The 15,583-nt window shown below is 34.4% G+C and overlaps 1 protein-coding gene and 1 pseudogene across 9 annotated transcripts in view; one reads left to right on the top strand and one right to left on the bottom strand.

Moving 5' to 3' along the window:
- Positions 1 to 15,583, top strand: part of SRSF11 (serine and arginine rich splicing factor 11) — a 43,763-nt gene that overhangs the window by 17,098 nt on the left and 11,082 nt on the right. For 7 of the 9 annotated variants that reach the window (XM_027058891.2, XM_027058892.2, XM_027058893.2 and 4 more), the window contains 5 exons: positions 5,665 to 5,798; positions 9,556 to 9,665; positions 11,603 to 11,695; positions 12,429 to 12,478; positions 13,883 to 14,010. In XM_027058891.2, the coding sequence (XP_026914692.1) occupies positions 5,665 to 5,798; positions 9,556 to 9,665; positions 11,603 to 11,695; positions 12,429 to 12,478; positions 13,883 to 14,010 (515 nt within the window). Of the gene's footprint in view, positions 1 to 5,664; positions 9,261 to 9,555; positions 9,666 to 11,602; positions 11,696 to 12,428; positions 12,479 to 13,882; positions 14,011 to 15,583 lie in introns of all 9 variants that reach the window. The other 2 variants (XM_053214220.1, XM_053214219.1) reach the window with 2 other exon arrangements.
- LOC113599645 (uncharacterized) lies at positions 2,612 to 2,711 on the bottom strand (annotated as a pseudogene).

The raw sequence follows: 15,583 nt of genomic DNA on the forward strand, positions 1-15,583 counted from the left end.
TCTTTGTGAAGAGTGAAAATTCAAATATTACTGTCTAGTGAACGCAGGGTACCCGCTGTACATTGAGAGTTTTATGATGTCACTTAAGTACTAAACAGGAAATTGGAGTCCTCAAGGAATCCACTGTTGTGGCTGTAATAAATCATTAAGTACATTTTTACTCTAAAATAACAGGTTGATTATACTGCAGTATTAAGTATTTCGCATATTTCATCACTTTCTGCTTAAAATATTTTCAAATGATTTCTTAGTGTTTTCAGATTGGTGTGTTTAATTTTCGGGAAATATTCATGCAGAGAGATGCTTGATTTTCACGGAGTGTAGAATTCGGGGAGCATTTTGTTATTTTGAATGGAAACTTGACTGCCTTTGGTAATGGAGGGCAAATAGCTTTCATAATATGAGCATACAAAAATATTTTATTCCATTTTCCCACGACATACCATTTATCAAGTTGTTAGTGAAATTAATAAACAGTAAAAGGGCAGAAAATGAGAATGACAGATATGATTTTTGTAATGTTATTTCTTGAAGTATTTGACATACTGGATTGATTATGAAATAATTATTTCCAGTCTGACAAGTTATTAAGAATATCGTTACAGTTGCTGACTTTAGAATGTTTTGTTAGTTTTGAAAATGCTGTTCTTATGATGCGTTTATAAACAGATGACAGAGGTATTGGCTGTTTACTGGTTCCTCTTTTACCTAATGAATGATCAACATCTTAGAATCATGATGGACCAGAGTCTGACTTTTTTGCTTTATTATCAAAGGAGTAGTTCCATCAGAAGCAGAATAACTGATGTGCATCAGATAACATGATCTGGAGTGCTGTGCATTAAGAACTCTTTTCCCTGTTTTGGGAAGAGAGCAGATAAATATTGACACATTTTTGCTCTTTGATCCCTTCATATATATTTCTACATATAATTTTCTCATCTGAAACTGTAAGGTTCCAATATAGTAGATGCTAATATTACCCTAGTTGCCTTCGTGATTTGAATAGTATGGATGTAGATTCCTACTTATGTTGATTTAATGTTGTTAATGTAAGTCTCAGTTGCTAATCTGACCTGCATAATTTGGAAATACTTTATGGACAGTTTCTGTAAGCTTACTACAGTTTTCGGCGGTAGCTTGCCAGGGATAATGTGGTATGGAATCTGACATAGAACTCCAGAAAGGTTCATCATTCCAAAATATTCAAAAACTCTACTTTTTTACTTAGAGAATAATATTGAATGGGTCAGAATATATAAAATCTATTGTAAACACATTTGCCACTTTTTTAAGGAGGTATATGTATTTTCTATTTTCCTCAAAAGGCATTTATATTCACCTTGAACTCTTTTCACCTAGAGGTATACCTATGACATGCTTATTTCCTTTTGTTACTCAAATGTCACCTAATCAGAGAAACTTTCCCTGATCACCCTGTATAGAAATAAAACACTGCTGCTTCCTGCTTTCTCTGTTCAACTTAACTGCTTTGTTTTTCTCTAAAGCCCTAATTACCAACTGACAGGTTAGGTTTAGCTTCCTCCCTCTTTTAGAATATGTGTCCTCTTGTGTCACCAGCATCACCTGGGAAGCATGACAGCCCTAACCCACCACTGCTGACATGCTGATTTATAAATGCCTATTGGCAGGGGCTAGGGAGATTCTAGGACCTGGGATTATGCCAAACATTTCAGTGACAATCTCAAGAAGGTTTCTCCCTTTGTTTCATTATTGAGTCCCCCTCTTGGTTCTTTTAAGAAAATCACCGGCCTATAATTTTACCCAGTGATAATAATGTTTCATAAAAAAATAATACTCTAACCCTTTCTTTGGTATGACAGCCATACAGCTATTTGAGAAGCTTCTGTTGGTGTTCTCTCTCTTTTAAAGGAAAATAGTTAATTTGATTCTGTTTGTTCCTAAATTGCATATTGGAAACTCAACATTGTCTGAATGTCTAGTATATGCTAGATGCTTTCCTATTTTATCTGAGCCTGTTTTACGAAGAGTGAACTGAAATTCACAGTTTGTTTTGCACTCCCAAACTACTCTACCAGTGTCAGAACTAGCATTTCAACCCCAGTGTTGTGATTGTCTTTCACTGCTTTGCTTGATAAGGATTTCCATTATTTAGCCAAGCAACTTATGAGTGGAATCATTCTTTTACAGTTAGTAGGTATTCTTTAAATGTGTGGTTTTAGTGTATTTCAGAATGGAGAATATAACCAGAGAGTTCATTGGGTTAATGATCCCAGGGAAGCATGTGTCAAAGTTACACATTAAGTTGAAGGTTCACGTCAGTAACTTAAATAACCAAAAATAGATTATTTTTCTATAGTTACCAAAAGACTTTATTTTCAATGAAGGCATAGCCAAGTAGACCCAGCTCCATAACTATAGCAGACTCTGATGTAGTATATATTTGATATTTCAAGTTGCTGAAAGTTAATTCACTATTCACAAACTCACATGGAACTCATTTGCTTATCCCAACTGGAAAACAAAAATAAAATTAGTTTTCTTTCACAGCAAAAAAAAAATCATAGTACATTAAATTTCTGAGGAAAAGTTTACAAACCTTGTAACAAAAAATATATTAGAAAAAATTAAAAGTATGGTACATGTCATGAATTTGAGTGTTATTGCACAGGGGCTATGCTAATCTTCTATCATTCCAATTTTAGTATATGTGCTGTGGAAGTGAGCACCAAAAATAAGTATATCAGGGGTAATAAGTATAAGCAACAGAATAGTTTGGCAACGTTATCTTTAAAAACTTTTTTTTTTAATTGAATGCAACATTTTACTGTATTTCTTTATAACTGAATAAGGACACAAAAAGAGTGCATATTAGGGCAAGAGAGTCATATTTTCAGGTGAATGTTAACATTGTCACTGACCTGTTGTTTTGGGAGCCTAAGAGATGCCTTTGTTTATGATTGTATGCTCAAAATTTTCCACCCAGAAATGGTTTGGTTAACAGTATTAAAGTGGGAGTTGAAAACGTATTATCGGTGGCCTAAACTAGTTATCATACTTTAGTTGGCATGTATATTAACAGTGGATCTTATGAATCAAAGCCCTCCTACAAAAGGGATTCTCAGATTCATTAGGCTTGATGAAAAACAGAAATCTCAATTTTCTTTGTGCATCCCAAAAGATTTGGAAACAACCCTTAGAGGACACTTTAAAAAACAGTGGAAAAATACTACCACTCTACCTAAAGGCAAAAGCATCATACAGGGCTCAATTTTTCCTATCTTGCTTCTCAGTTCTTTTCAACAGCCCTGCTTCATCTATATTAATTCTTACACGATTATATTTTTGGAAGTGGTACTTGCACAAAATTCTAAGGTATGAAAATTAATTTCAGGGGCGCCTAGGTGGCTCAGTCAGTTAAGTGTTGGCTCACGTCATCTTGTGAGTTCGAGCTCTGCGTCGGGCTCTGCTGGCAGCTCAGACCCTGGAGCCCACTTCAGATTCTGTGTCTGGCTCTCTGCCCCTCCCCTGCTCGTGCAACACGCATGCTCTCTCTCTCTTTGTCTCAAACATAAAAAGAATTTAAAAAAATTAATTTCAGGCATCAGTCTGAAACTAACATGCTATCTTATTAGTATGTGTCTTTTATTAATAAATTCTAAGTGAACATAGAAAAGTGTACCCGTGGGTCCAAATAGTAATGTTTTTAAAAAAGATCTTTTGGAGTGGGGAGAGATGAATTATTTGCCCTTCTGTGTTGTCTTACTGTGACTTACGACTCTCTTTTCCATAGTATTTAATTATTTATGTTTTTAGCTTCCCACCACTTACAGGTTTGATATAGCTAAATAATAGCTGCAAGCAATAGCTGTACTATTGCAATGACATGAATGGATAGAAAAAATACGAAGCATTTTAATTGCTGAATTAATGGAAATACACTGAAACACGTAGGCAGTATTTCCTAATTTTCTTATAAAAAGAACTGTTCACTGGGTTGATGTCTTTTAACAGCTTATTATATAGTCATTTTCTCCTTTAGTCACATGACAGTGTCAGAGAAATAGTAGAGATCACTTTTCCAGCAATTTAAGTGTCTACTTCCCAAGCCATCGTGGTAGGTGTTAAGAATGAAATGATAGCATAATTTAAAGAACTTTTTAATTTTGTGCTAAAAAGGTGGATATGTAAGAAATACAAAGTGATACACTTTCTAAAAGTGATGCTATTTCTACAGTTGTTGAAAGGACATTCTTTCCACTACTATGGGTGCAGCATTGTTAAATTATAGACCAGTAGTGCTTCACATTAAAAAGGTGAAACACCGTGTCCACATTAAAAACACTGTATCCTTTCAAAAACCTTTGGCATTAAGCTTCTGTAATAAGATAGCTTAAATTCCCTTTGGATGTACCTTATCAGCTGTGCTTTGAACCTGAATTTGGGTATGTGCTCAATATATGGGCAATGCCTTTCAGGAAACATTAAAAGTTCTAATGGGTTTGAGTTCTTGAGCTATTATATCTTCATGTTAGTGCTTAAATTATGAGGAAAATCCTTGCCACAACAAATGCTTATCTGAAATACATAGTGTAGCCAAATCTGATGTAATTACATTTTTATGTACACACGAAAATCTAATTTACTAGAAAAGTTAGCAGCAAGCCCCATTCTAGTAGCATTCCAATCTGTTTTAGGATTTACCTTTTCATTATTGAGTCTTAAAATGCAATTGGCTGTTCTAATAAAGCAGTCGTGCTTTATTCTGTGTGCATGTTAAAATCGTCACGGAGAATTAAAGAAGGAGGAGGCATTCAGTACTTCAAAGATCTTGATTTAATTTGTGTAGAGTGGGGAACCTGGGTTGTTTTGTTTTGTTGTGTTTTACCCCACTGGTGATTACTACTGCTTTAGGGCATTGGTTCTCAAATAACTTTTGGTGTGGGGTTAAGAGAAAAATCCTCCTCTAATCTTTGTTACCCTGCCATAAGTTGCACTTCTCTTGTTACACCTATAAAAACAATTAACTGAGGGAATTTTTGAATATTTGTGTAATACTTGGGGTTGGAGTACTGTAGAAGTGTACACATTTTTTGTGTGTTTTTCTGAAGGTGGTCTGAGTAAGGCAGCCTTAATTATTTATAATGGCTAGGAGTTTTAACATGCTGTAGGTGAAAGATGACAGCATTTAGTAGTCAGGTCAAGAAACTGCTTGATTGTCAAAAAGATGTACCTTCTTGCAATATTCTTTTATCCCTGAAGTGGAAATTTTTTGTGTTTTTTACTCTGAAAAGTTACCAATAATGAAAATTTTTCTAAACCAAAAGTAATTATTTTTACCTGTAATTAAAAAGTGGGTTGTATGGTATTAATGGAAAAGAATGTTGACAGTTCTGTGGTCTGCTCAGACTCTTGAGATTATAGTTACAAACTGTTTTTTAACTTGACACACTGTAAATTTAAATAGTGATTGTTTTTCTCTACATGCAATTTGCTAGGAGCTCAGTGGGCGGTACCTTATTTGAAACGTCATTTTCTTTTGAAGTGATTAAATAAAGTAATACATACGGTGGTATGTATTTTTATCTGCCTATTTTACTTTTGGAATGTTTGTGAGTCATACATTTGTGTTTTAGCTTATATTCTCTTTCTCTTTTTTTATGTTATTTGCTTATTTTTTAGTGATTCACCTTTGCCAGTCTCTTCCCGTGTCTGCTTTGTTAAGTTCCATGATCCGGATTCAGCAGTTGTGGCACAGCATCTGACAAACACTGTATTCGTTGACAGAGCTTTGATAGTCGTACCATATGCAGAAGGTTTGTGCTTTGTTTAACTACCTATGAGGGCATCCTATGATGACCATCTACCTCAGTATAGTCGTAGAGTGAGCGTTAGTAGCATGTTAGAAATTTAAGCTTTTAAAATTTTGAAACCCTTGTTATACTGCAGTCTATATTTTTACTTGCAGATTTTTTTAATTCTAAAAATTAGAAATCAGGCCTGTTTTTATAAGATATTTAACTTTTTGCATTCTTTTAAAACATTTTAAGTTCATTAAAACCATATCCCTATTGTAATTCCTTAAGATATATCTACTTAGTTAATGTTGAGTTTTATGAAAAAGTCCTGAAGGTGAATGGTTCACTCCATGCACATTTATGTAGAAACCTTCAAATAAATGCATGACGTTATTTCTGTTTTGAATATGACTAGGTTAGTATTATTTATGTAGTACTTCTTCTCACAGATAACTTAAAAAAAAAATCCCACATTGAATTCCAGTATACCAAGGGTTACAATGATTTTGGTTTTTATGAAAGTTCAAGATTTCCTATAGCTTAGGTGCCAGCTGGGCACTGGGTGAATTGTTTTTATGCCAGATTTTCTTGTTCATTCTTGCTATATTTTCTAGATATCTCTAAATAATAAATTCTTCTCTCTGTTATTTGTGTGTGTGATTTTTGTAGTGGAGAAGGCAAATGCAAAACTCTTCCAGATGACTGAAAAACAGTGGGTCCTCTGCAGCTACAGGGGATTCTAGACATTAACTAAAGGCCAGCAAGCACTCAAGTCCCCCAAGTGTTTTCCTGGTGTAACCATTTGTTAACTACATTTTCTCTCTTTTTACATTTTAGGCTGTTAACGTAATTTGACAGAAAAATAATGAGCAGGGTTTTTGGATCTAAAAAAGCCACTGTGACAAGACAGCACTATTTTAATTCCATTTTGTAAAATTTTCTGAGACCTTTTATAATTAGTTTGTTCCCAATGTACTGCTACTTTATTTGCTTTTTGTTACTATAAATTTTGATCAAAGAAATCACTGAAATATGATAAAATTACTGGATTTTAGGCTAATAATTTAACATATATACTGACCAGAATTTAAATGCTTTCCCCTTAACGAACTGGTCAGTGGAAGCAGAATCTTGATATTGTTAACTTTAGATGCTATCTTAGATCTTGAATACCAGTGTGAACATTTACACCATACCTTGTAAAAGTTGTGAACTGTCTAGTCCTTAAAATTTAGAAGAATTGCCTTTGTGGTTTTCTGAAGAAATTAAATTGCATTCTTAGATGGATTAAGGCATGTTATATAATAATAGTACATCTATCTCCATGATATTAAAGTGTGTGAACCCTATTTTAAGGTTTTAAATTATATATGTGCTGATAAACGTTTGAGTTTAGCGTGTTTTGATTAAGCAATTTCTCTTATATCAGTGTGCCTGTTGTAGGGTAAGACTTAACACCAAGAGAAAATTTCCAGAATTCAGATTTAGGATAAGTAAAATGCAGTTTTTGAAACAAGGTTCAAATCATGTGAGTAATGTGCAAAACTATAGTTAGGCTTTAAATTTAAAGAATTCTTATTGTCTAAGTATCATAGTTCCCAAGTCCTGAACATAATACAGTATATCATATAACTGGCTTTCTTAAATATTGTTAGGCCATAGTAAACTTTCTAGTATCTGTTATGAAAATGAAATGTTTAGGAGTGTATATAGAATTACAGAAGTATTTAGTTCCAGTATCTGTTTTTGGTGTATTTAATTCTTGGTATGATATGCTGTATTAATGTTGCCACCGTTAAATAACTGATGTACTCAATCCCTTTGTCACCATTCACCCTAGTTTTAGCTCTTACACTTTGGTGTTGGCTCTTGGGTCAGTGTTTTAAAACAATAGACACAAAGTCTACGGTAAGGAATAGTCTTAATTGGTAAAAACTGAGATAGCTGGATATGGAAGGAACTCTTAATAGTAATGGATTTGGGGGTTATTTAGGTTCCTTGGTTAATGTTTGTTTCTTTTGTCTGTTTCTTTTTCTTTCATTTCTACACATTCATGCAGTATTTCATGGTTCTATCAAAGCAGCAGTAAAAAAAATACTCTTGACGCATGAAAATTAACTGGTGAGGGGCCTCATTGCTATTTTTAAATTGTAGTTTTATTTTTAAATAGTCTTTTTTAAATCAGAGGATCAGATGCATGACTTTTTTTTTAATGGATGCAGATCTTCTATCAGGTGTCTCACAATATATTCAAGAGGATGTTAGTTTGCCAGAAATATGTTGCAAATGCACTAATTTGAGTAAGATGTTGATACTTAATATTATCCTCTTGAGACATAATTTTGCATGCAAAATTATCCCATAATCTTTGTAGGTTTGTTAATATTGATGCATTAATGCCCTATATCTAAATGATCTTCTCCCCCCACCCCTCCATAACTCTTGGTATCTAAATTGATGACAGCTCTGACACAAGCAAGATAACAGTGCTGTGTAGTATACATTTGTTTATATTATCGGCACTTCTCAGTATAGGTGGAAGGAACCATTACCTTTATTTAACAGTGGTTTTTCTTTTTTGTTGTTGTGTTTTACAGTTCTTTTCCCTGGTTCAGCCTGAACTATATACCAGGCCCTGCTGAAAATACCACCCAACAGTTTTCTTCTGCAGCTTATCCAGTTTCTCTTAAGTGCCCTGTACATATTGTATGTTTTATGATGAGATGCAGTTTCTTAATATGTATTACAGAAATACTACTGGTATTTGCAAATATGTAGTTTAATTGTATTATTGAACTCTCATTTTGGGGGCTTGGGCACATTAACAGATTAATCCATCTGTATAGGGCTTTTGCTGTTGGATAGAATTTAAATTGTCTACATAAATATTTGTCTTAGGACCCTTAGATTTTATCTGAATACACAGATTAGGCTTTAAAAACAGACATACATGTTGTTTTTGGCTTTAGGAGTTTGGCTAAGTTAGCTTTTGAACTGACACTCATGTAGCAGCATTTTTGGTATGGTTAGCATGGCACATGTTGGAACATAAAGCATTTTACTATACAGGTAAGGAATGTGCCATGTTGTTTTACCTATTCTCTCTCTTTCTTACTCACTTTCACACACATCCTGTGTGTATTCAGAGACCTTCAGAAACATTCATATTCATTTTCATGAGTCAGCAAAAGCCCTACGCTTGATTCCAACAGAATATTTCCTTTACATACTTTTCTTCTCTTAATTTTTACAAAATTTGTATGGTAGGTGTAAAAGAAAATCATAGTAACTGTACCATATTATTAACCCCTAAATCAAACTTTTTTTGTCTTGTGTATCTTGATTTTTCTGTGTGCTTTATAGTGAAGCAGCCGACACGAGTCGTTGTTCATAAAACAGCTTTTGAAAGTTGAGAGCACACCCCTGGAGAACCGACTGTGCTTGCTTACGTTTGGTTCATGACTTAAAAATCGAGTACAGGTGATGAAATCTTGGCAGTGTTAACAAAAAAGTAGTGTGTATTGTGCTATTTTTTTTTTACTCTAGAAACTTAACCATTTGTAGAGAAAAAGGAAACAAATTTTCACACATTGAAGTTTCATTCTGACATAAAATTAATGATAAGTAATCATAGAAGTCAAGCTTTATATTTTAGCGAACATAAGTACTTTTCAACAAACTCAGGTGGTGTATCAGGGAGACATTTTCTGGGTGTTTTTGTGTGTTTTCTGTCTTGCAAAAGAGTGTGTTCTAATGCAAGGATGTTTCTCTGCAGGAGTTATTCCTGATGAGACTAAGGCTTTGTCTCTGTTGGCACCAGCTAATGCAGTGGCAGGTCTTCTGCCTGGTGGTGGACTCCTGCCTACCCCTAACCCACTTACCCAGGTACTAGTTTCATTGAATTCTTAAAGGATAGAAAGGAACACAGAATTGTGGATAAACCTAATCGTACTTGAGCTTTTTAAGTGCTGTTACGATCAGTGCACAGTATTGTAAAGCCTATAATGTAATCGTAGATACTAGGGAGAACATCTTGAAAATTTACATTTTAAGAACATTCTGAAAATCACAAATCTGTTATATTTGGTTTTGCCACTCTCAGAATAACTCCTAAGGAACAATTGGGGGTGGGGGGGGAACCTCATGAGGTATAAGACTTCTGTTGAACATGCTATTAAAAATAGTATGTTCGTTTGGACCCAGAAGGAAAGGTGAAATTCAGACTATTTTTTTTCTTTCTCAGTGCCCTTTTGATCTTTTACTCTTATGGGGTTTGAATTAAGTACATGGCTTGAAATAAAGATGAATTCTTGATGGAGATTTTTAACATGGGGAAGATGAAATAAAGTTGGAGAAAATTTTTGGTAGTAATGTTTCTCATCGTGATTGGATACTGTAAGAAGTATCTCATTTTAGGACTGAAAGCACTTCAAATTGCATGTGTTCTTATTCAGAGATTATAACTAGTCAGTGAGTGGTTTCACAGGTAATAGTGAACAGCGAGCTTCAACTAGAATTTTATAAATAATAGCATTTTTTCTGTTATTTTACCTGTCTAAAGAGTTCAGTTAACTATTAAGTGACTGGTATGGTACCAGAAAAGGATGACATTAGGAATTCCCATCTTTTTGAGTATGACGTTGTCACTTAGCTCCTAATTTTTTACTTACAAAATGAGGATCTGGGTAACTTGTAGGTAGATCTCTTCGATATATAAAATTAGGTAATAACTAAGGCAGATATTTTTATAGTAATAGTAGCTATATTTTAATTGTTCTCTGTAAACAGTTATAGTACAGTTTGGTACCTTTTATTTATTAAATATTACTAGAAGCTGGGAGAGCTTTTTGCACGGTTCTTACAAAGAAAGTCATACTGCCTGTAGAGCTACAGGACTTTGCGTGGTTTGCATCTATTATTGATTAGAATCATGTCAGGCAAGAGAGAAAAGCACATAGTAATTTGAATAGGAGAAGTTTCATATAAAGAGTTATTAGTAACAGGAGATTACTTAGTGCAACCCCAATGAATACAGTAACCACAGGTTTAAGAAGCAACCGTTACTTCTAGAGCTGAGGAAGAAAGAACGCAAACACATTAGATGAGGGTATTCTTCTCTCTTAAGGCTAAGTTTCACACCTCCTTCAGAAAGGATGCATGACACAGAAATTCTCTGGGGTGCCCACAGAACTTAGAAGAAGGTGCCCAAGAAGATGGCACCAAAACTCACTAAAAAGATGAAAACCAACCACTGGGCATCCCCCTGCAGTAACAATCAGAAAGGGGACATAGGAACTAGGAAGAGAAACCCCTTCCACAGTGTCTTTCTAGGTCCCCCTACAGGTAAAGCTTAACATCATGCCAGATGTCAAGAGAGAAATATTTATAAGGGTGCTACTTCCATTATCACAAAACAGGGCAAGGACAGTGGATTTGGAGCTGAGAAGCAGTAAATATTTAGAATTGTTAGCACAAGAATATATTACATTTTTTAAAATACTCTTCTAACTTGTGGCCATAGGGATAAATGTGCTGTAATAAGTGAAAATTGAGGCTACTGTATATTGCGGGGGTAGGCAAACTACAGCCTTTGGGCAAGACCCCCATTTTTGTTAATTTTTATTGGAACACAACCATGCCCATTTGTTTAGTATTATCTTTGTTTTGAAGCTACAGTGGCATAGCTGAGTAGTTGCAACAGAACCCACATAGCTACGGACTTAAATTAGTTACTACATTGTCCTTTAAAAGAGGGGGGAAAAAGTTGACCCCTCACATAAGATACAAAAATTAAATTTTAAATAAAATTTGAAATTTTACAGATTGGCGCTGTTCCACTGGCTGCTTTGGGAGCTCCTACTCTTGATCCTGCCCTTGCTGCACTTGGGCTTCCTGGAGCAAACTTGAACTCGCAGGTACAACTTAAAAGCCTTCAATTTTGAGCGCATTTTTATAATTAAAGAATTTGTTCCACTAACTGTTATGTTTGCATTTCCAGAACAGGAAAAAACTGATTGCTGTAGTGTAGTATTACTGTCTTTTATATAAACTTGTGAATGAAAGGTTTAAAAGGTTACTGCACTAATAGCCGCTTAACCATTAGAGAATTTCTCGTTTTATATAGTTCAGAGTAGTTTCACAAGAAGCCAGTGCATCATTATGTTATGGAGTCAGAGTAAATAGTCATGAAAGGATGGGAACATAGATTCATAATTCATGTTCTTGTTATTTACTCCTTTGGAAAGTTTGTTTTCTCTCACTTTAATTTGGCTAAACTTTTTTCTAAAGTCCTTACATTGTGGAATTCTTGCATTACACTGCCTAAGAACTTGGAGTTCTGTTTTACATTTTTCTTTGAAATGTTACCTCCTCAGAAAGTCTTAAAATAAGCAGGAAGTAATTGTTTTATAAAACCTAGACTGTTCAGCATTATGATATTCATATTTAACTTGGTAAAGCAGCTCAACTTAATGTGACATGTTTCACTGACATTATATTCCTGTTGGTTACCATTGATTGTGCCTAAAATAATGTTACTTTTTGGAGGTTGGCCAGAGAGCATTCTAAGACATTCAACATACTGAAGGAAAAAAAAAAAAGCAATCACTTATTTTATGTATTCTCACTGTTATATTTTTGTTTTTGCAGTCTCTTGCTGCAGATCAGTTGCTGAAGCTTATGAGTACTGTTGATCCCAAGTAAGGATTTTTGTCTGTATTTCCTTTGGTGATAATGGATATAGTATGTGAATGTCTGGAGAAGTTACTTTTTGATAGTTAGAAAGTTATCTCAAATTGTACAATACGTAATTCTGTTTTCTAGAAACAAGGAGAAAAATTCAGAAGTAAGCCCATCTGTAAAGGGTTTTGTGTTCATATAATTTGAGTCTTTCTGAACAATTGTAAATACTTTCTGCCAGGATGACCAGAAAAGAGCTACATGTTACCTTTAGTTAATTCTTTTGAAAGATGTATACTGAGTACCTGCTATAAGTCTGTACCTTCATAGCATTTATACTGTAGTCAGAAAGGGAGACATTTAAATACAGTAAAAGTATGTGTATCCAACAAGAGGAAGTACACAGGTGCTGTGGGGACTTATTACAAGGAGAACTTCATATTAAGATCAGAGAGGCTGAGCCTGGGGCATGAATAGTAGATAGGGAGACAGCAATGAAGGAAACAGTATCCCAGAGCAGAAGAGCAGTGAATGTCACATAATGCCAACATCTTTTCTTAGGTGCTTTGCAAGTTCTCTTTGTGCTATAAGTGTACATTCTCTAGTTGATATGTGACAAAGTCCTGAGGTATTTTAATAGATAATTTCTTATGTTAAATTGAACTTAATGCTTTTCCTACTTAGTGAATTCACTATCAGCAAGTGGGAGAGCATGGAGTGAGGGAGAACAGAATCATTTGACTAGGGTAGTTGCCTTTTTTCTTAAAACTTATTAGATAAAATCTTAGCATGTACCTACCAACCAGCTTATAACCAGTACTGTTGAAATTTCTTGTGTACCCATTCTTGTTTACATTTCCCTCTCTCCACAAACAATTACTACTGTCCTACATTTGTTTCTAATTTTTTTTCTCACGTGTGTGTAAACCCTTGAGGTCCATCTTTCCGGTCAGCAATTCCATGAGTAACTTTGGTGTGCCATTGGCCTCTGCCTCATTTTCTGTCTGTCCTCAACCTTACAAGTAATGCTCTTCCCCAGCAAAATTTTGCTGCTGTAGAAAGTTTTTAAATCATGAAAAATCGAAATCTTAATCTACAATCAAAAATCTACAGCATCTGTGTATTCCCATGTACTAGCATTTCTCAACATGTGCTTATGGAAAGTTAATGGGTGTTCAGCAAAATTAAGCAGGTATTTTTTCTTATTCCAGAGGTCTCTGAATCTTTAAAATGCAGATGCCATTGTCAGTATTGAAAAGGATACTATATTGTACGTGGTTTTACCAAAATTATTATGAAATTCTCTCTTCTTTTTCAAGTAGTATTTTCCTAGAATGATGATATATAAAACATTTGTACATTTATTTGAAATACTGTTATGCATTTTAAAATCCTTCGGATCTCAATTCTTGGTTCTGTTTCAGGTTGAATCATGTAGCTGCTGGTCTTGTTTCACCAAGTCTGAAATCAGATACCTCTAGTAAAGAAATAGAGGAAGCCATGAAGAGAGTACGAGAAGCACAGTCCCTAATATCTGCTGCTATAGAACCAGGTAAAGTATTGTAGGCATTTGTGTTGAAAATATATGATTGTTTGTGAAAATGATTCTTGCATAAGCTTGGAAATTTATTGAGTAATACTATAGTCATTTTTTTTTTTTTTTTTTTTTTTTAAATTTTCCAAGTTCTGATGAAAGATCATGTAGTGGAGTGATCCTAGGCAAGGGGAGGGGACGTGTCACCTTGACATATTTGAGAATACCTGGGGATACCTAATTGTCGTGCTGGTGGGTAGAGGGTCAGATTGTTACTAAACATCCTACAATCCTATATCCTGCCAGACAAGCACCATACCCCATCCCTCAAAGAATGATGCATTCTGAAATAATAATGCCTAGATTTATGTTTGCCTGTGTTGGGATAGCCCAGTTGATTTTAGTCTTTAATTTGACCAAAAGAATCTACTAAAGATGCTTCTATTGTGACATTTGTTTAAACAAAAGCAAATACCTAAAAATAGTACCTTATTCTTTGCAGATTGTCTTTTTGAGATGAAATGAATGGTTATCGTGTTGTCTATCTATATAGACTGGATGTTTGGTCCTGATTTTTTTTCCCCCCTTTAAGTAGCGATTTGTTCATTTTTCATTCTTCTTAATGGAAGGTTTTACATGTGTACGGGATTAGGAAAATAGTTATAAGTATAATGTTGGGTAAATTAATACCAAGTGCTTTATGTCAGTTATTTAATCAGATTGTTAATTAATCCAAGGCCACAAGGCAAGCTGTAGACATAACTGGATCTAGGACTACAAAGCTAGAATACCATGCTGTAACTTTCTGTGTTCATTGAAAATTAGTAACTAGAATTACTAAAAATAGTTTACTTATGAATCCCCCCAAGAATTTTGTTATTAATATTGACATTTGCAGTGAATTGAATTGTATTAATGAAATGGTCTAAGTGTGAAAGAAGTCTTCAATCTCACTTTCATACAAACCATGTATGAAGAATGCAATAGCTTTATTTCTCTTAAGTCCCAAGTTAAAGGAATTGCTTATGTGTACTATTTAAAATCAAGGAAATGGGAGTCAAATCATTCTAGATCTGTCTCCTACACTTACACAGTTGAAAATTGGTGGCAAAGAGGAGGGATCAAACAGATTAAGACAGCTTGCTTACTAAAACCCAGTTCTGTCTTGGAGTATAGTGAGAACAGTGAACGAATCATGACTTTTTGGAATCAAAGGCCAAATATTGAACCTGTTTATCAACCACTTTAACATAACTGTATTGGAATTTGTTTAGCAGAGGAGCTTAGGCCTAAGTGGTAAAGAAAGAAGGAATATCTTAATGGACTAAGAACTAAAAATGTTTCTATTTCTATTATAAATCTATTAAAAATATGTATCTTGTAGTTAAGTGCCGGTTGGGAGGTGTTAATATATAACATGTGAAAATAATTTCAATCTGGGTGAATTATGGCTATATTTGGGAAAGTAAACCTAGGAATGGAAAAAGGGACTCCTCATTTAGAGGATGAGAAAGGATCCTTATATAGAGGATTCTCTATAAAAGAATGAGAAGGTTTAATTCTTTTCATCAATTGCCTTTTCATCAATTGC

Source organism: Acinonyx jubatus, chromosome C1 (assembly GCF_027475565.1).
Source record: "Acinonyx jubatus isolate Ajub_Pintada_27869175 chromosome C1, VMU_Ajub_asm_v1.0, whole genome shotgun sequence".
NCBI classification, from domain to species: domain Eukaryota; kingdom Metazoa; phylum Chordata; class Mammalia; order Carnivora; family Felidae; genus Acinonyx; species Acinonyx jubatus.